Source organism: Staurois parvus, unplaced genomic scaffold (assembly GCF_062004578.1).
Source record: "Staurois parvus isolate SC_StPar_1 unplaced genomic scaffold, SC_StPar_1.0 ptg000340l, whole genome shotgun sequence".
Taxonomy (NCBI): domain Eukaryota; kingdom Metazoa; phylum Chordata; class Amphibia; order Anura; family Ranidae; genus Staurois; species Staurois parvus.
In genome coordinates this window covers 5,298,066-5,319,990 of record NW_028318136.1, presented here as the reverse complement: position 1 = coordinate 5,319,990, position 21,925 = coordinate 5,298,066, and the positions used below count along the sequence as shown (strand labels likewise).

Sequence of the window (21,925 nt, the reverse complement as noted above, 5' to 3'; positions counted from 1 at the left end):
TAATCGATTATGAAAATAGTTTTCAACTTCTTAGGCACAAAAAAAATAAACCCAACAAAAAGCTCTGAAAGAACAGATCATAGGCTATATACTCTTATCTTCTGAACAATTAAAAAACACAGTCTTTGTAAGGAGCACTTGGTCCCCTTAAATGAACCTTTTCAGACCCCAGATGAAAATCTCCTCAACCACCTGCCTGTATTGAGAGTATCCCAGGGCAAGGGATTCTGAGATACACAAGGAATGTAGTCCCAGGGAGAACTAGTTGAGTATTGCACCTTACCACCCTCTTTCTTCTTTGGTCTGGGGGGTGTAAAAGTACTCACACTGTCATGTTCCTGAAGATTTAAAGGTTGAAGATGCATTTAGGCCTTATACTGGGCTGGCTACTTTCCTGCAGACAGGCTGTCTTTCCCCGATAGACTGTGGGACAGTGGAGTTCCTTGTGTCCAGCTTCAGCCTGTAGGCACACCTCCCTCCTCTGAGGCCCCCTCCCAGGCTCCACAGCAGCAGCACTTCCTCACTCCATCTTCCACCCGACTCCCCTGCTGACCAGGCTCTCTCATATTTAAGGGCTGACCTAGACACCATGCCAGGCCTCCTGCCTGAGGATCGGCTAGATTAAGAAGATGTAAGAAAATGGAAAAGCACACTGGAAAGATACACAGAAATGTGACAGAAAGGCTTCAACTCTACCTCCTCCCAAGCCAAGTCCCACTAACGCATTTTTCTCACTCGTGGACTTAGTTGTAGAGGCTCATAGACCTCTATAACTAAGCCCATGAGCTGGTGAAAAGTGTTAGAGCGGAGTGACTTGGGAGGAGGTAAAGCTGAAGCCTTTCTATCACATTGGAAACTAGGCACCTTTCCGTGGGCTCTTCTAGCTCTTTTCTCTCATAATAAGGTTTGCAAACATATACAACTACAGAAAACCTGGCTACAGATCATTAAAAATGAAGACAAAACCTTTCTTTTAAGAAAAGGTGGGTATGTGGTGTTGGTAAAAAATAATGGGAAATAATAAGAAAAATAATGTTTTGGTCTGGATTAGAGATGAGCGAATCGAACCAGGCGAACCGGAATTCGATACGAATTTCAGGAAAAATTCGATTCGCTTCGAATCCGAAAATTTGCCTACTTCGGGTGCGCGAATCAAATTTTTCCCGATCAGCCGGCAAAAGTGTCCCTGCAGAGAGCTCCGCTATTTCTGACATTTCTCTGACAGTTCCTTCACATGTACAGCGGTTGAAACATTGTATCTATTAGTTTCCATTTAGGATACAGATGTTTCAACCGCTGTACATGTGAAGGAGCTGTCAGAGAACTGTCAGAAATAGAGGAACTCTGCACATACACTTTTTGCCGGTTTGGAATTCTTATTTTCATCCTACTTCTTCTTCTTCTTCTTCATCCTCATCCTCATCCTCAGAAGAAGAAGAAGAGGATGAGGATGAAGAAGAAGAAGAAGTAGGATGAAAATAAGAATAATTCCAAGCCGGCAAAAAGTGTATCTGCAGAGCTCCTCTAAGTGTATCTGCAGAATAGAGGAGCTCTGCAGATACACTTTTTGCCGGCTTGGAATTAATCTTATTTTCATCCTACTTCTTCTTCTTCTTCTTCTTCTTCTTCTTCCTCTTCATCCTCATCCTCTTCTTCTTCTTCTTCTGAGGATGAGGATGAAGAAGAAGAAGAAGTAGGATGAAAATAAGAATAATTCCAAGCCGGCAAAAAGTGTATCTGCAGAGCTCCTCTATTCTGCAGATACACTTAGAGGAGCTCTGCAGATACACTTTTTGCCGGCTTGGAATTGTTCTTATTTTCATCCTACTTCTTCTTCTTCTTCTTCATCCTCATCCTCATCCTCAGAAGAAGAAGAAGAGGATGAGGATGAAGAAGAAGAAGAAGAAGAAGAAGTAGGATGAAAATAAGAATAATTCCAAGCCGGCAAAAAGTGTATCTGCAGAGCTCCTCTATTCTGCAGATACACTTAGAGGAGCTCTGCAGATACACTTTTTGCCGGCTTGGAATTAATCTTATTTTCATCCTACTTCTTCTTCTTCTTCTTCATCCTCATCCTCATCCTCAGAAGAAGAGGATGAGGATGAGGATGAAGAAGAAGAAGAAGAAGTAGGATGAAAATAAGAATAATTCCAAGCCGGCAAAAAGTGTATCTGCAGAGCTCCTCTAAGTGTATCTGCAGAATGTCATTTATAGAAACAAATAGATACAATGTTTCAACCGCTGTATGGAGTGAATGTCCCAGAACTGTCAGAAATAGACTATTTCTGACAGTTCTGTGACATTCACTCCATACAGCGGTTTCAACCGCTGTATGGAGGGAATGTCCCAGAACTGTCAGAAATAGACTATTTCTGACAGTTCTGTGACATTCACTCCATACAGCGGTTTCAACCGCTGTATGGAGGGAATGTCATAGAACTGTCAGAAATAGTCTATTTCTGACAGTTCTGGGACATTCACTCCATACAGCGGTTGAAACATTGTATCTATTTGTTTCCATAAATGGATCCATTTATGGAAACAAATAGATACAATGTTTCAACCGCTGTATGGAGTGAATGTCCCAGAACTGTCAGAAATAGACTATTTCTGACAGTTCTATGACATTCCCTCCATACAGCGGTTGAAACATTGTATCTATTTGTTTCCATAAATGGATCCATTTATGGAAACAAATAGATACAATGTTTCAACCGCTGTACGGAGTAAATGTCCCAGAACTGTCAGAAATAGTCTATTTCTGACAGTTCTGGGACATTCACTGCATACAGCGGTTGAAACATTGTATCTATTTGTTTCCATAAATGGATCCATTTATGGAAACAAATAGATACAATGTTTCAACCGCTGTATGGAGTGAATGTCCCAGAACTGTCAGAAATAGCCTATTTCTGACAGTTCTATGACATTCCCTCCATACAGCGGTTGAAACCCTTTTTATAAGTTATCTTCGTAGCGAATAAATTCGCATCGAATCGAATTTCTTCCTGAAATTCGCCGAATCAGCCGAATCGAATTTTTGAATACTTCGCTCATCTCTAGTCTGGATGTTTTAGTTTATGCTAAGGATGCTTTAGGTACCAATAATTTGGTGACATGTAAAAAAAAGCACCAAAAATTGTATCAATTGACATTGATGCTAAAACAACTTTATCACTGCAATAATGTTCATATCTGTAACAACCGATGATGTTAAAATGATTGTGCTGGAATTTATGTGGCATAACTTCTGGTGCCAAGACAACTAAGCTTTCTAAAGTTGAATATATATTCTACCAAAACATTTCTTTCATTTTGGAAAGATGTTTTCATAAAAAGAATGAAGAAAAGCAGAAGTAGAAGAAAGTAAGATGAGCACTTGGATCTTTTTGAGTGTACATTGGAAGCAACAGCAATAGAACAAAGTATGGTTGAAATGATCAGCTGTTTTCCCCTCTGTTGGTGGTTGGTGAGGGGTGCCATTGGTAGACATGAGAATCCTCAACTAAACTGCCTGAAACTGCACAGACTGAACATTGATTGTTTCATACAGTATCTATATGTACTTTTACTACTGCATTGAATTCCAATCCACTTGGTGGAATAATATCTTAATTGTATTGTTCAGTTAAGGTCCAGCTTGAGATCGATCAAGTGATAGGTTCACACACTCCATCAGCAGAAGACCGAACCAAGATGCCTTACACTGAAGCTGTAATCCATGAGATACAGAGATTTTCTGATATTATCCCAACTGGACTTCCACACCGTACAACAGAAGACACATTCTTGAGAGGCTACTTCATCCCCAAGGTAAAAACCATGAGATCATGTAAATAAAAGCAAAGCACCAGTGGCGTCACTAGGGTTGGTGTCACCTGGTGTGGTAAAACATGGTGTCACTCCCCCCCTCATAATTAATTTTCATATAACACTGCAATTAAAGGCAATGGTTGTGGTGTTAACAACTCTCAAGGAGTATGGTGGTGATCAGGATGCTGGTATGGCATATGGGGTCATCAGGACACTGGAATGGGGCATGGTGGTGATCAGAGCACTGGTATGGCATATGGCAGTGATCAGGACATTGGTATGGGGTATGGCAGTAATCAGGATGCTAGAATGGGGTATGGCAGTGATCAGGATGCTGGTATGAGATATGGCGGTGATCAGGACACTGGTATGGGGTATGGCTGAGATCAGCATGCTGGTATGGTGTATGGCGGAGATCAGGATACTGGTATAGGGTATGGCGGTGATCAGGAGAGCTGGAGCAGCTATGAGGGAATCAGGGAGACATCGGAGATGGGAAAACAGTCAGCTGACAATACTAAGTATGGTGTTCTTGGAGCAGACAATGCAATGTATAGGTGATCTGGATGGGATCAGAACTGACTTGAAGATGGTTTGTCTGTGGAAATCTGGATCTTGATAGGATCATGATGGCCCAGGAAGATGCTATGGGTGCGAACCCATGATGCTGTGGATCTAAGCAAACAGCCTGGCAACACGCCTGGATGGATGGCTGCCTGGCATCAGTGATGTCATTGGCCTCCCGTATCCTCAATAGACAACTGTTAGCAATCATGGGGCTCTCTACAGACTACCTGATTAGGCCCCCTCAACCCCACCCCTGACCCCGCCCACTTCCTAATATGCATTTAGGGACCCTGCCACACCCATATTACATATTGGGACACCATGGCTGTGTCCCAATAGAAATGGATGGGACACTGACATGGGGATGCATGCAACACTTTCTGCATCTCTGTGCTGGTTAAAGACAGCCCTGCACAGGAGATGCATATATGTAACGCCATGTGTGAATGGGCCCTAAATGAGGCCAAAGGATGCATTTCACTGTTCTTATATGATCATCATTATTATCATCATGATAATCACACAATACTATGGTGCTATGGTTCAATGCACCGCCAGTGTGTGATTATTAAGATGATAATGATGATCAATCTTAGCTGTATCAATCATGGGCAACAGGGACATAACATAGGTGTGAAGGGGGTGTGTTTCTACTCGCTTTACCTTTTATGAAGACAAGATGACTGCAGACTTGCCTGAAGTGTGGGATGGGTGGGAACCTTGGTGAACCACAGTAGCCGGGATTCCTAAACTGGAGCCACCGCAAACTCCTCTTTGTAGCACCACTAAGAACTCTCAGGAGCACCCTCTGGTGGTCAGAGGGTGGCAGTGCAGGCTGTGCTGGCTCACTCTGCCTGCCACCAACCCTTACTACACGACTCGGCTCCTAGAAAGCCACGGTCCACGGCCTGGAGGTTGTGGACCCTTGATTTAGACCACCTGGGACAATGGTGATATCTTCTTATCGGCGACTCTGCCTCCACATCACACAAGCTCAGTCAGCCTCAGCTGAACCCGGGTGGGGAGGATTCAGTGCAGACTTGGGGGAGAAGTTCTGGCACACAGGGGTATATAAACTCCAATTCAGAAGAGGCGGAGAGGGCAGGGAAACAAATAGTTAATGGAGTATAAATATCACAAATATGCAAGTCTATGAAGGATAATGGTTCGGGTGCATATCGCAACAGCACATGATAAATACATATATAATATATAAGTGGAATGAATAAAGTCTGATAACAAAATCTCTGGGGCCGGCGTGATGGTAGCAGCAGCCGTGCTTAGGAGCAGGGCCAGCTCCGTGTGAAAAGATCTCTCCTGATCTTTTCAGTGCAGGCTCAGCCATGGTGCCCGGAGAGTTGAGCTGTCACTTCTAAATACAGAAGCTTCTGTATTTACTGTAGAAGTAACAGCAGTACGAGGAAAACACAGGGCTAGCGTCAGAGAACCTGTGAGCGGGCCTCAGGATGGTGTCACCCCTCCAGCGGGTGACACCCCCATAGCGACACCACTGCAAAGCACCTATTTCAACCATAAGTATGTTCAGTACAGTAAAAAGTTACTTGAGACAACGTTTGTTTTTTTCTTAATGTACCATTTGGAAAAAGAGAAATATTCTCTTAATTAAAGTAGTGGGAAAAGAAGTTTCCCTCAGATGGTATCCTACTTCACTGGATTTCAGACAACAGTTACTCACTGGGGTTTATTTAACAAAGGTGCATAAAGTGTTCATTTTGAATACAGGCAGCTGGAGCATCAACAAAACACTTTCCAAGCTACCTTGTAGCACTCCTAGTTGGGGTTTATCTTCTTTCTGCCACCACTCCTGTCTGCCCTCTAGGTAGTAGAGAGACAGGACTGATCTTCCACCTATATAGTATAAATATACAGTGGGGATCGAAAGTTTGGGCACCCCAGCTAAAAATTTGTATTAATGTGCATAAAAAAGCCAAGGAAAGATGGAAAAATCTCCAAAAGGCATCAAATTACAGATTAGACATTCTTATAATATGTCAACAAAAGTTAGATTTTATTTCCGTCATTTACACTTTCAAAATAACAGAAAACAAAAAAATGGCGTCTGCAAAAGTTTGGGCACCCTGCAGAATTTATAGCATGCACTGCCCCCTTTGCCAAGCTGAGACCTGCCAGTGTCATGGATTGTTCTCAATCATCGTCTGGGAAGACCAGGTGATGTCAATCTCAAAGGTTTTAAATGCCCAGACTCATCTGACCATGCCCCAACAATCAGCACCATGGGTTCTTCTAAGCAGTTGTCTAGAAAACTGAAACTGAAAATAGTTGACGCTCACAAAGCTGCAGAAGGCTATAAGAAGATAGCAAGGCGTTTTCAGATGTCAATATCCTCTGTTCGGAATGTAATTAAGAAATGGCAGTCATCAGGAACAGTGGAAGTTAAAGCAAGATCTGAAAGACCAAGAAAAATATCAGACAGAACAGCTCGCAGGATTGTGAGAAAAACAATTCAAAACCCACGTTTGACTGCACGATCCCTCCAGAAAGATCTGGCAGACACTGGAGTTGTGGTACACTATTCCACTATAAAGAGATACTTGTACAAATATGGTCTTCATGGAAGAGTCATCAGAAGAAAACCTCTTCTACGTCCTCACCACAAAAATCATCGTTTGAACTTTGCAAATGAACATATAGACAAGTCTGATGCATTTTGGAAACAAGTTCTGTGGACCAATGAGGTTAAAATTGAACTTTTTGGCCGGAATGAGCAAAGGTACGTTTGGAGAAGAAGGGGCACAGAATTTAATGAAAAGAACCTCTGTCCAACTGTTAAGCATGAAGTTGGATCAATCATGCTTTGGGGTTGTGTTGCAGCCAGTGGCGCAGGGAACATCTCACGAGTAGAAGGAAAAAAGGATTCAATAAAATTTCAGCAAATTTTGGATGGTAACTTGATGCCATCTGTGAAAAAGCTGAAGTTAAAGAGAGGATGGCTTCTACAAATGGATAATGATCCTAAACACACCTCAAAATCCACGGGGGATTACATCAAGAGGCGTAAACTGAAGGTTTTGCCATGACCTTCACAATCTCCTGACCTCAACATAATTGAAAATCTATGGATAGACCTTAAAAGAGCAGTGCGTGACAGACAGCCCAGAAATCTCAAAGAACTGGAAGACTTTTGTAAGGAAGAATGGGCAAAGATACCTCAAACAAGAATTGAAAGACTCTTGGCTGGCTACAAAAAGCGTTTACAAGCTGTGATACTTGCCAAAGGGGGCAGTACAATATATTAACTCTGCAGGGTGCCCAAACTTTTGCAGACACCATTTTTTTGTTTTCTGTTATTTTGAAAGTGTAAATGATGGAAATAAAGTCTAACTTTTGTTGACATATAATAAGAATGTCTAATCTGTAATTTGATGCCTTTTGGAGATTTTTCCATCTTTCCTTGGCTTCTTTATGCACATTAATACAAATTTTTAGCTGGGGTGCCCAAACTTTCGATCCCCACTGTATATACACATGATGCAACCCGTACATATCACCTTCCTAGATACTGTAGGTGCTAGGTTTGGTTAGTTGTAGTTCTGTTTTGGTATTTAAACGCATATTTAGCTCACTGTATCAGTGATGCCGGGTTCTACTGGAGAGGTTTGGTCAGTGTGTTCTGCTGCTGGCAGGCTGGTATAGCTCCCTCTGCATTCAGAAGTCTTGAAGTTTCTGAATAGTAGGTGTGGAGCTATACAGGTGCGAACATGAATATTGATACAGCCCCAGCCAATTCCAGGGATCTGGGCCCTGAGGCATGTTGGGTAACTATATATTTAGCTCTGGCTCTGGGTCTTTCCTGCCCAGGATTGTTCCAGCTTAGGAAAGGACATGTTGCCCTTCCAGGCATCTGCCGCCATAGGCCTCAGGTGGGCAACCTGAGGGCCTGAATGCTTAGATCCAGGTTCTACTAAAGCTGACTGAGGGGATGCCTACTGGAGATCTGGTCTGCCATCTGCTCTTGGGTCTTGTGAGCAAAGACACCCTAAAGGATCTTAGAGACTACAGTATATGCTATTTAACCAGCGCCGGTGCTAGACTATTTTGCAACCTAGACAAGACCAGCTACTTGCGCCCCCCCAAAAAAAAATAAATCAAAAATAAATGAAAACTTAAAAAATTTAAAAACAGTAGAAAATATGAAATCAACAAAACATGAAACTGCTAGACTGGTCATTGAAGGAAACACGCAAATTGTGGCACAGCGGGAACCTTTCTTCTGATGACAAATGTCTGACCATCTGGGTTTTCCTTACTTTATAGAGATTTCCTTTTACTTCTTGTTGTCTCTCAGGGACAGGAAGTGAAGCAAAATCTCAATGGAACACAGAATGCAAAGGTTCTGATCCATCCCTGCTCTATCCTAAACTGAACAAAAAGTTTTGCCTATATACAGGTGAAACTTGAAAAACTGGAATATCTTGTAAAAGTTCATTTATTTCAGTAATGCAGCTTAAAAGGTGAAACTAATATATGAGATAGACTCATTACATGCAAAGCAAGATAGTTCAAGCCGTAATTTGTCATAATTGTGATGATAATGGCTCCCTGTTCCCATTACACTACGTCACTGACAGCAGCTGCCAACCACAGCCTGCTGGTATGTACAATGACAGCACTGAGGTTGTGTTGAGGACACCGTGCTGTCATACTACATATTCTGAGGTTACTATGTACCTGTGTATCAAGACTTGCCTGCAGTTAGGATCACAGTTTGCTGACATTGCTTTTATCTCTAAATTACCTCAGGGCACAGATGTGTTCCCATTACTGACCACCTTACTAAAGGACCCGGAGCAATTTCAAGATCCAGATGTGTTCTCCCCCAACAGGTTTCTGGACAATAATGGAGACCTAAAAAAGTATCCTGCCTTGCTGCCTTTTTCTACAGGTACCAAGTTTACTTTATTTTGCACCATGGGAATTTATGCAAATCGTGTTGTCTAATTATAGTACAGTGGACATGTGGCTTAAGACAGTGTCCCAAGGTGCAGACCCTAGCTCGCCACCACGTAACATGCATATGGAAGAAGGACTGGCCACACACCAGAGGAATGATAAAATACGTGCATATGATTTATTGATCCATAGGACACCAAAAGCACCAGGACATGTGCATGGATGTTCACACATTTCACACGATCACGTGCTTAGTCATAACCACCTATAAAGGAAAAAAAAAGCAAAACCAGCGCTCAGGTCCTTAACCACTTCCCGACCGGCCGTTGTATATAAACGACCAGACGGTGGCACTGCAGGGTCGAGTGGCCGTTTATAAACGGCCTCCCCGCACCCTGCTTGTGCGTGCTCCATGGGAGCACGCAGCACCGCGATCCAGTGCCCGCTGTGTCCTCTGGATCGTTGGACGGAACCTCTGTATGAGGTCCCAATCATGTGATCACTGATTGGCCAATCAGTGATCACATGATCAGGAGTAAGCAAGATGTCACTTCTGACATCATTGCTTACTATGTGTGAAATCTGTGAATGATCACAGAGGTCACATGGTACAAGGCTATTCACAACAGCCTTGTACCATGTGACAAGCTGTGACCAATCACAGCTCACTCAGTAGTTCTCAATGGCTGCAAGAATGCAGACAGAGAGAAAGAGAAATGATTGCTTTTACATCCTATATGGGTTTAAAAGCAATCAGTGTAAAAGAAAAAAATCTCCATCACCCCCCAAAAGTAGTACAGTGTCACCATAGTGACACTGTACTGCTAGGGTGACAGTATGTTAAAAAATAAATAAATAAATAAATAATAATATAAAAGAAAAATAAAAATGTAAACAAAAATGTTTAAAAATTATAATTTTTTGGTTATAAACTAATTTGGCTTATTTTTTCTTTTACTAAAAAGATAACGGAATAAATTTTGGCCAAGATTTATGATGAAATATTATTTATTTGCAAACTTTTATAAGAAAAACACTTTTTTTTCAAAATTTTTGGACATTTTCATTTACATAGCAAAAACAATAAAAATCCCAGCGGTGAATAAATACCACCAAAATAAAGTTTTATCTGTCTCAAAAAAATGGTAAAAAATTCATATGGGTACAGTGTTGCATGACCGCGCAATTGTCATTCAAAATGTGATAACGCTGAAAGCTGAAAATTGCCCTGGCCAGGAAGGGGGTAAAAGTATCCGGACTTGAAGTGGTTAAGCATCCCAGGAACACGGTTACAGTCACTCACTGAGGTGCGGCCCTCTAAAGATCAGGGAATCTTGATACTACTGGAAGAAAGCAAAAAAGGGTGCACTCTCCTCGCGCATTACCGTGAAAAAATAGGATTTATTGAAAGTGACAAAAGTATATACTCACAAACCAAGGGTCATGTAAACAAACAAGGAACCAATGTGACAGTCCCAGGAAATAGTAATCTTGCGACAGGGTATGCTAACGCGTTTTGGGAGATAAACTCCCTTCCTCAGAGCTCAGAGGAAGGGAGTTTGTCTCCCGAAATGCGGTAGAAACCCTTTTGTATGTATATATGACCCTTGGTTTGTGAGTATATGCTTTTGTCATTTTCAATAAATCCTTTTTATCACGGTAATGCACGAGGAGAGTGCTTTCTTCCAGTCATAACCACCTATGACTAAGCATGTGATTGTGTGAAATGTGTTAACATCCATGCACATGTCCTGGTGCTTTTGGTGTCCTATGGATTAATAAATCACATGCATGTATTTCATCTTTCCTCTGGTGTGCAGTCAGTCCTTCTTCCATATGCTTAACTGAGTGCAACATGTTTTAGGGCACTGTGGAGTTTCTGGAACTAAGCTGAAGATGTGTTTTAAACACTTAGAGGTTTCTTCCCTGGACTCCAGAAACTAGTTTAACTCACATTGGGGCTGACTTACTAAAGGCAAATAGACTGTGCACTTTGTAAGTGCAGCAGTTACTCCAGAGCTTAGTAATTGAGGGGAAGCTCTGCTGATTTACATCCACCAATCATGTGCAAGCAAAATGCTGTTTTTTTTATTTTCCTTGCATGTGATTAGATATTCTTTGCAAAGTGAAGCTTCATCTTATTTACTAAGCTCTGGAGCAATTGCACTTGCAAAGTGAGCAATCTATGTGTCTTTAGTAAATCAAACCCAATGACTCACAAATTTCTTTATAGTATAACTGCCCTTCTCCAAATACTAGGTCTAGTACTCACGTGTTTGAAGTTTCTTCAACCTCTTTGGGGCTGCATAGCTCTTCTTAAAATCATACTTTTTTGGTCTGTTTATGTGCGTCATGATTTTTATTCAATCTTAAGAAGAGTTGCCAACACTGAGAAAACACTGGCATCTAGATGTTTTGCTCAGGAAATGTTTCTTATAACTTCTTTCCCTACATGTAATCCTTAAACTCAACCTAGCCTCATAACCCAACCTCATTTCCTAATAGTTATTGATATAAAAACTATTATAATAACTGTGTTCACTATATTGCCAGATATTTTTTTAACAGTTCCTGATTAAGACCACTTTCGCAAAGGGTGGACTCCGGTTTGCTTGAATCTGTCAACTGTCCATTTATGAAAAATAGACACAGCCCGCTCCGCACTATGGGCAGCCAGGTGTAAATGGACCAACTGTCTGTTTACACCCAACTGCCCTCCAATTTGCTAGATGGAAGAAGAATGGGTACCCTTCCATTTTTTTTATCCAATTGGAGGTAGGTGGGTGTAAATGGACACAAGTCTGTTTATATCCACTGCTCCACAGAAGTGAGTGGAGGGTCTGATCAGGTCTGCCTGAAAAACGGACAAGCGGATCCAATCGGACCAATCGTGTGAAAGGGGCCAGTCTAAAGCTTGTTACCTTCTGCCTTACACACTTTCAAAGTAGTCCATCACTGGGATACATAGGTGATCAAGGTAGGAGGGGTGAGGCTTATTCAGGATAATATCCTGTAGTTAAATACAGTTGGTGTTGTTACGTAGAACTACTAAGTACTGTGAGGGCCCAGGTACCCAGCACACTGCAAAGTATGTCAGATGCTGAAGATTCTAAAGCCACCTTGGCTTTTGAAGACAGAAAAGATCAGTGCCATGGATAGCAGGACTGGTAAGTAATAACTCTTTTCTTTGCTGGAAAGCCTTCCTTTAAAATTAAATTTAATATCAGAGGCGTTTTGAAAGAGAAGTATTGCAAAAGCCATTTCAGCCATACTTCTCATCTGGGTCACAAGAGTCACAGAGCAGATCATGGCTCTGAAAGGATCTCGACTTTAAGGTGAAGATCCATCCAGATGCCTGACTGGGAGCTGACTCAGCCTCTCAGCACACTGCTGAGAGGCTGAGCCAGCCACTCTCTTCCCTTCCACAGAGGGGCGCTCCAGGGAGTGCTGAAGGGGCAGAGCAGACAGCCAGTGATTGACAGTCACTGCTCAGTGAACACCGAGGCCTGAGCAAGCAATGGTCATGTCATCACTCAGTTCTTGGTCTTAGAGCCGGCAGGGAACAGCTGCAACATCAGATTAATGCTGCAGCCATATAGGTGAGTATGTAGGTTTGTCTTTTTTATGTCCTGCACTTCTCCTTTAAGGTTTACCTATAGACTGTCTGTTGCTAGCATCCACCAACTTTATTTTCATTTGAACGCCACCATGTTAGTTACAATTAAAAATACTTTATATTCCTTTCAAATTATTTTTTTGTGTCAATTTCCAATTTCATATGGTGTCTTTTACCCCCACAGGAAGGAGGATGTGCCCAGGAGAAAGTCTGGCTCGAATGGAGCTCTTTCTGTTTTTTACTACCCTCTTGCAGAAGTTCACCTTGACCACGACAGTGCCCCGAGAAGATCTGGACCTAACCCCCGAGGTCAGCAGTGCTGGACACCTGCCTCGCTCCTACAAAATGTGTGTTATTCCCCGTAATGGCAATTTATTGTCTGAAAGTTCAAACTAAATTTTTACTTTTTTTTTATAGTCTTGCAATAAACTAAATTAAACTTTTACTGTTTTTAACTGACTGTAATGTGATTTGTATAAATACAGTTTCAAAAATAAATATGTCATCATGCTATATTTTACTTATGTATCCCATTTTAAAGGCAGAGGTATAGACAGTGATCTGGAAGGGTGGCTACCACCTCCTGATAATTCACCATTGCACAACCTAAGGTTTAAAAATGGCACACCAGTTCTTAAAAATATTCAAAATAAAGATAACGATAAACTTGCAAAGGTATATCTACCTTTATATCTATAATGTTAATAGATCCACGTGCCAGTGGGAAGAAGGACTGGACACTGCATAGCTTGCACAGGCAAAGCTATGAAGCAGCTGAGCAGTCTTTGCTTCATATGTATATAAAAATGCAGCTCTATCTGGTATTACTATATCATAAATGGTGATATTAATAACTATAGGCCACAGTCCAGTAAAAAGGTGCTCATTGATTCCCAGTGCAGATGGTAGAAATGTGTACTAACCAGAAGCGTATTGGTAATACGCATGTGAGTAAATATCCTGAAGATTCCCCTCTCTTTTCTGGTCTGATCACGGGTAAAAACTGGAAAAAAGTGAAGATGAAGCGCCCTCGAGTGGTGAAGATTTGGTCCAGCAGGTCAGAGAAATCTTTGCCAAGATGTAGTTCCCCCTCTCAGGAGCTGACACAGGAATCACTCTGGGGCTGTAAAATTGAAAGAGCTCCTCGCAGGAGACACAAGGAAAAACTCATAGTGTAGTAGGTAACTGACTTTATTAGAAAAGCAAGGGTGTATAGTAAAACCGCAATGGTGCCAGATATGGGTGAACAGACTGACCCTTTGAATACAAAGATAGCCGCCGGGCCTCCATGTGGCACCGGCGGCGTGGTGTCAACAGCGTCCTGGGCTCCAACTGATGCGTTTCGTGAGCACGCACTTCTTCAGAGGTAGAGCTCTCTGCTCTACCGTCAAATCTTGGGTGAGAACCTTCTTCCCTCAGCCAAGGCATTGAAAATGGGTCGTGCATGAGTGTTCCAGCATGACAATGACCCAAAACACACGGCCAAGGCAACAAAGGAGTGGCTCAAGAAGAAGCACATTAAGGTCCTGGAGTGGCCTAGCCATTCTGCAGACCTTAATCCGATTAAAAATCTGTGGAGGGAGCTGAAAGTTCGAGTTGCCAAACGTCAGCCACCAAACCTTAATGACTTGGACAGGATCTGCCAAGAGGAGTGGGCTAAAATCCCTCCTGAGATGTGTGCAAACGTGATGGCCAACTATAGGAAATGTCTAAACTCTGTGATTGCCAACAAGGGATTTGCCACCAAGTACTAAGTCATGTTTTGTGAAGGGGATCAAATACTTACTGTATTTCCCTCATGAACATGCAAATCAGTGCATCATTTGTTAGACATGCATTTATTTTGAATTTTCTGTTGCTATTCTGTCTCTCAGTGTTATAATACACCTACCATTTGATTTTTAGACTGATCATTTATTTGTGAGTGGGCAAACATTCAAAATCAGCAGGGGATCAAATACATTTCCTTCACTGTAGGTCAGAATTGTGAGATAACAACACAGAAATCTGACATATTATCTCTGACTTTTACGATTCATCTCAGAATGACTGAAGTTTTTTTTTTTTTTTGACCCCAGTGCTCTTCCGTACAAAAGACTTTAAAGGAGATGGTTTTAATAACCGGAAGAAGTAATATAGAGGGGACAAGGAGCAGAGGGTGGAACAGTAGAGATAAGATACTACTATATATTATTATACACAATAAGGCAGATTCACAATAGCAACCTGTCAAATAATAACACATCAGATATCCTAGGCATATAATTACAGCACAGTGACAGACTAAGGGTTAAGAGAGGGTGTGACAACTTGTAGGAAATACTCCTCCATGCTCTAGCCCTGGTCTGCTGTATATATATACTTCCTGAGTGCACAGCCCTGCCTTGCAGTGTGTGGTATGTGAACACACAAATATGGCGTGGACCCTGTACTTCCTTATAGTTGTACTGCTACTGTTGCTTGTCAGGAAGGTGTTTGGTAGACGAGGGAATCTCCCTCCAGGCCCCACACCTCTACCTGTCCTGGGAAACCTTCTACATCTGAAGAGCCGAGAGACACACAAGCCTATACTAGAGGTGAGTTATGACAAAACTAATTGGTTAATAGGTAACCTAGAGCATGCACTTTCTGATTTAATACACTGGGGCCAACTTGTTTGAAAAAGTGAAAAATTATATCCTGAATGTAATGGGTGGCTATGCACAGCCTAAACATTATTCCCCAGTTTATATGTATACTGCATGCACGTTAGAATATGTTTTTCAAAGTAAAAGAGTTTACAGAACTAGAGTGTGACAAAGGCAGCCCATACATTCATTTTTATTTTCATTCAGCCATTGGGTTGAACCTGTCAGGGACCATCGCGACGCATGGGTCTGCACATGCGTAGGTGTCTGTAAAGACATGCAGGCATCAGGGCACTAGGACCCAGGCGCACCTGTCGCCTATGACGGTGCTGGGCAGGCACTAGGACCTAGGCTGTGCCTGTCAGGTGCAGGGCGGGCTACTTAAATCAGCCCTGCACAGACACAAGTTGCCGTATGGTCTGATCTGGTTCCCGTGTTCCTGTTGTTTGAGATTCGTTGCTGACCTGCCTGGACCTGACCTCTGCTGACTTCTCCTGCTCTGACCCCTGGCTAAGTTTTACCTCTCTTTTGGATATCCCTACCTGATCTGAACTACTGGTACTGACCCCGGTGAGTGACCTGACTATTCTTCTGCCTGCTGCCTTGTACCTTGCTGACCCCTCTGTTACCGACCTGGCCCGTTTGACCACGCTATTGCTCAACCATCCATCCGACCCGCACAGATTAGCTGCTACTCTCCAGACCTTTCTGCCTCTTCACGTCAGGCTCTCTACCTGTCATTACCTCTGGTGATTCCTCTACCTCAGGTGGGTGTACTCAGGGGCCGCGACCTGGTCACTGTCCGCTCCAAGCCCATCCCCACCATCAGGGGCTCTGGTGAACAAGCGGACTGGGGCTTAGACTCCGCGCCCTGGGGAATCCTGTCCTGGGGACTGCTAGAGTACACCAGGTGGTCCATAACAGAACCAAAAAAATGACTTAATTCTCCTAGCTACACATTCTATTTGGCTGGATTTCAATTCCCAGCCATCAGAATACACTTACAGTACCTTGAAAAAGTATTCACACATACTGCAAAAGACTTGAGACCAGAGGTTCACCTTCCAGCAGGACAACGACCCTAAACATACAACCAGAGCTACAATGGAATGTTTCAGATTAAAGCATATTCATGTGTTAGAATGGCCCAGTCAAAGTCCAGACCTAAATCCAATTGAGAATCTGTGGCAAGACTTGAACATTGCTGTTCACAGACGCTCTCCATCCAATCTGACAGAGCTTGTGCTATTTTGCAAAGAAGAACGGGCAAAGATTTCACTCTCTAGATGTACAAATCTGGTAGAGACATCCCCAAAAAGACTTGCAGCTGTAATTGCAGTGAAAGGGGGTTCTACAAAGTATTGACTCTGGGGCGCTGAATACAAATGTACGACATACTTTTCAGATATTTATTTGTAAAAAAATTTTGAAAATCAATTATCATTTTCCTTCCACTTTATAACTATGTGCCACTTTGTGTTGGTCTATCACATAAAATCCCCCAAAAATACATTTACGTTTTTGGTTGTAATGTGACAAAATGTGGAAAATGTCAAGGGGTATTAATACTTTTTCAAGACACTGATTGAGCGGAATTTTTCAATCGGTAGATTGACTTCTGTACAATGTGCCTGCCCAAACATGGATCAAAATTCGGCTGAACCAAACAAATTTTGATACTGAATCTGTATCCTGCTGCTACTAATGGCCTGTACGCACATTAGGAAAATTGTAAAATAATTTCCGTATGAGGAACAATCTGCAGATTATCTTGTTAGTATAGTGCTTTCAACAGCCGATTCTATAAAATTCCAGAAAATGTTTATCATACGCGAACACAACATCCACTATTAGTTTAATGTGTACAGTAATTGTATGGAAATAATCGAATAGGAAAAAATTTGCATGATCAGAAGCATAACCCTACACTTCCTCTTCTATTAGGCGGGGTGCTTAGAGGTGGGATGGACTCTCCTATTGGCTAATCTTGCAAGTACTATGTCACGGATCAAGCCGCATGCCCACAGTGACTAGCTAACCGAGGCGTGGTCCGTGACTAGGGTAAAGAGGGAATGAGGGGTACTTTGAGCAAATAAGACTAGGCGTCATACACTTTCACGTCCTGTACTACCTCTGGTCACCACTACAGGGACACTCTACTCCAATCCATCTGGCTGAACACACACAGGCAGATTCAAATCTTACATACAATCTGGTGTACTCTAAGGGTTGGGGAGCAGCCTAGCAATTAGCACACCCTTCTAGGATTGCTCCAGCTATCCTGCAAGCTAGAACCCCAGTGTTAATCACTCTTCCACTGTCCACACCCCCCCCCCCCCCCACACACACACACAGCCACCACACAACAAATGGTAGCTTGCCATCACCCAACAGTTTTTCTGCAAACTGGTCTGCTGGGCCACCACACACACAGATCTTTACCTGGCATATCTGCTACTTTACAATCTGCATGCAATCTGCCAACACACAGTGCAATTGCATACAGATTGGAAATCTCTAGACTGAGCACATAGACACTACAACAATCTCTCTGGAGATATGAGCCCAAACTTAAGTTCACAGAAGTCACTTATTAATTTTATGATTTAATATCCCGAAACTGGGCAGTGCATAAAATATGTACAAAGAAAAAACGGTTGCAGAAAATACAAAAAGACACACAATTGGCTATTCCCTATGAAATAAAAAGGGAATAAAAACAGAAATAAAAGCTTTACCAAGATTTATCCTGTGACTAGAGCAAGTCAAAGATTTGCCAGTCATATGGAACCGGCTCCGTACGAATCACCCCATCCATATCTCAGTGTCCTCAATTTATTGAAATATGAATGTGGGCTTGACTTTAGCCCTTGGCCAATCAACCCTGGGGGGTGTTCCTGTACCAGCCCACAGGATGTTCTGTGTAATGAAGTGCCCAATCTCGAATATGCCAGAAAGGTTCTCATCACTGGGTCAGGGATAGGATTTTCGACACCAGTGCATCAGTTCGATTGCGACAGTACCAGTTACTTTTCAGCTGTCGCAATCAGGTGCTATATAACCATTTTGGGCATTTCTCTGGGATTCCACAGAGGCTACAAATACACTTTTACATGTAGATGTAGCCTAAAATGTGTCCAATCAGAAGAAAGTATTTTCATCTCTCAACTAATATTTTAGCTTTTATGAGAGATGAAATTGATTCCTCTGATCTGTGGATATAAATCTGGCAGACATTTCGGAGCCCTCTCCCGGTCCCCTGTGGTTTCTTGAAGCCAAAATGGCTAGAGCTCTTCTTTTAGATTTCAAGAAGTTGGTAAACTCTGGCTACATAGATGACGTTTTATTGGCATCTAGGTATCATCTCTAGCCTAGAAGCTGCTCTGTCCTTTCAGATGCTAATTGGTGAACATATGTCTCTGACTGAATACTGAAAACTTATCTTTCATTAAATGGAATGAAACTAGATCTACAATTACATATTTCTAAAGATCACATTACATCTCAACTAATTAACTCTTACATTTACGTTACATACTACACACAAAAGATCTTGCTACCCTCTTAGGACTGTGGGTATCCTTTTACAAGCTACAAAACAATAAGAAAGAGGGAACACCGACCTAGTGCATCACCATAGCTAATTTTTATTAAAATATATAAAAACAAGTACTCACAAACATATGTTGTACACGTGCATATCAAAAGACACAGATGAGACCACCTCCAAGTCCACCATACACGGCTGATGGCATGGGAAGACCTCTAAACGACCTTAGATGGCTAATGGGTTTGAATGCTCAAGCCCTCTTCATCAGGGCTCTGTTTTTATACATTTTAATAAAAATGTAGTTATGGTAATGCTCTAGGTTGGGGGTTCTTATTGTTTTGTGACTAGAGATTGCATCCTGGAGCCTAACTTTTTGTCAGTCGTCTGCTGCCAGGCACTGGGACACCGCTTCACTGATCCAAGGGATTTGAAATCCCCATGGCTTAATTTCCTATCTGTACCTCTCAGTGTATGGACAAAAGGCAAATACAAGGACTAAAAAAGGTTAACCAAAGGGATGGAACAGCCGATATAGAAGGGATTAAATTCAAGATCACCCAGTATTAATATCGGCTACCATATGATCGCTGACTCACCCATGAAAAACACAAATAAAACTTAATGGGTGTGGTCACCGAAACTCATACTCCATACATGTTTTCATAGGAAAAAGCGTTCCCCGAACAAAGATAGTGTCATGTGGAACCATGCAGCTTTATCAAAGGGCTTTTATTAGAAAAAAACAAAACAAATGTGCATTGCACAAGTGTACACACAGAAACTGAACACACCACCACCGTAACTCCACCAAACTAAAAAGACAACGTTTGTCTCGTCACCTTAGCAGCTGCTCATACAACCTCCAACATACACACTTAGGGGAAGAGGGCGAGAAAGGCTAAAGGTGCAACTTGGGAACATATGGGACAAGAACCCTGTATGGAATGTAAGAGTTGGATGATAGTCATTCAGTAGTGTCCCATATAATAGAGATAGGAGTCAAGTAGAAGACCGGTTGTCCCATAACCAGATATAATGAATAATAGGACGCCTGAGAATCCATTTGCAAGTGAGGCTTGCCAGTCATAATCTGGATATGAATGTCCCATTAGTTGGCCAGTTTAGGCCACATAATGTGCCACCGTCCACTCCATTAATACATAGTTACCAAGTAGCCAGATTCATGTTTCACCCAATGAGCTTGGGCTTCTTCCATCCCTGAATTACCTCTTGTGAATAAACATATCACGGTGTAGGAGTTATTGGAACAGGGATTACTGATAAGCTAGTGATCTTATCTTGATTGTAAAATTACACCTCTTGCTTCCACACACAATGAAAGCTTCACCCTTCATTATTACATTTATATCAAGGTGACTGTTCAGGTCCTTGGACATCACTGGAGATTATATAATTGCATGGTTTAAGCTTTAATGCTCTCTATGATTTGTGTTGGGTTCTGTTGCTTTATTAGGTGTTTCTAAAGTAATTTCAACTACTGCTGGAGCACACAACGAAAGTCGAACTGTACCACCACATCACAAGCAGTGTATATTAGAGACAACCATTCGAGGGGTTGTGCATTCACCTCTTCCCTCAGTTTAGCCATTCACAAAGCCCATGTTGTGATGACATAACCCATCACTGGAGCAGCAGGACGCACCACAATACTCATTTGGTGGCCACAGCAGCAAACACACATGACTATGCTCTATCACTCCTCTACATATTAGAATGAAGAACTAAGCTCACTCTCAAGAAGATTTAACCAACGGGCACTTCCAACCAAAATTTAAACAAAGGCACCTTCAGTCTTCAACAGATATTATTATTATTATTAATAATAATAATATACAGGATTTATATATCTCCAACAGATTGCCCAGCCCGTTACAAAATACAGGTGGATAGTACAGTTACAATACAATTCAAAACAGAATGGTTAGGAGGGCCACAGGAGCTTACAATCTAAAGTGAGGAGCAAGCGATACAAAGGGCATTAATATTGAGGGATGTGCTGATGTAGAAATAGATGTTCCATTTTGGGTGGAGGCAGGATAGGGTTCACCTGAAGAGATGGGTTTTCAAGAAGGTGGATAGGTAAGAAGATAGGAAGACAGATTGGGGTTGGGGGTTCTAGAAAATGAGAGAGGCTCCAGAGGCTGGAGGTGACGAGGTGGGTGGAGATTGAGAGGTCTTGAGAGAAACAGAGAGAACCATTTGGGTAATATTTTGAGATTAGGTTGGTGATGTAGGAAGAAAGTGTTGATGCCGCTGGCTTTGTTTGTTATTTTTAGCATCCTGAATTTTATTTCTTGAGCGATTAAAAGCCAGTGGGGCAGTACCAAACATTTGTTAAGGGAAATCATTCAGATACACTCAAGTGATAGTCTTTCAGTGAAAAAGTCTATCAGACCTTTTGAATTATGTTGATTACTAGAATATTGTTCAGCTATAAATGCTAAATATTTGGCATTGCATTCTAAAGATTCCATTTGGAGACAAATTTCTCCATCTACAATACAACATTTTGAAAATTAGAATTGTAAATGGATATGTAGCTAATGTTTCCCTTCTTCCAGCTCAGTAAGAAGTATGGACCTGTCTACACGTTGTACATCGGGCCACAGCCTGCAGTGGTGTTGGTTGGATACAAAGCCGTGAAGGAAGCTCTAGTTGACCATGCAGAGAATTTCAGTGGCAGAGCAGAGGTCCCAATTGTGGATATTACCAGCAAAGGATATGGTCAGTTCTTTTCCAAGGCAATCATTTTCCTGAGCTCTTTATTGATTACAATGTGATATAAGAAAAATTGTATTT

General features: G+C 42.0%; 2 protein-coding genes across 2 annotated transcripts in view; both read left to right on the top strand.

The window, feature by feature from the left end:
* LOC149456982 (cytochrome P450 2G1-like) overlaps positions 1 to 13,388 on the top strand; it is a 41,211-nt gene extending 27,823 nt beyond the window's left edge. Inside the window, exons 7-9 of the mRNA XM_089684271.1 lie at positions 3,629 to 3,813; positions 9,163 to 9,304; positions 13,113 to 13,388. Coding sequence (XP_089540397.1) covers positions 3,629 to 3,813; positions 9,163 to 9,304; positions 13,113 to 13,324 — 539 coding nt within the window. The 3' untranslated portion in view covers positions 13,325 to 13,388. The remainder of the gene's footprint in view (positions 1 to 3,628; positions 3,814 to 9,162; positions 9,305 to 13,112) is intronic.
* Positions 13,389 to 15,115: 1,727 nt separating this feature from the next.
* The window catches only part of LOC149456981 (cytochrome P450 2B2-like), a 41,278-nt gene continuing 34,468 nt past the window's right edge, over positions 15,116 to 21,925 (top strand). The window contains exons 1-2 of the mRNA XM_089684269.1: positions 15,116 to 15,504; positions 21,688 to 21,850. Coding sequence (XP_089540395.1) covers positions 15,343 to 15,504; positions 21,688 to 21,850 — 325 coding nt within the window. The 5' untranslated portion in view covers positions 15,116 to 15,342. The remainder of the gene's footprint in view (positions 15,505 to 21,687; positions 21,851 to 21,925) is intronic.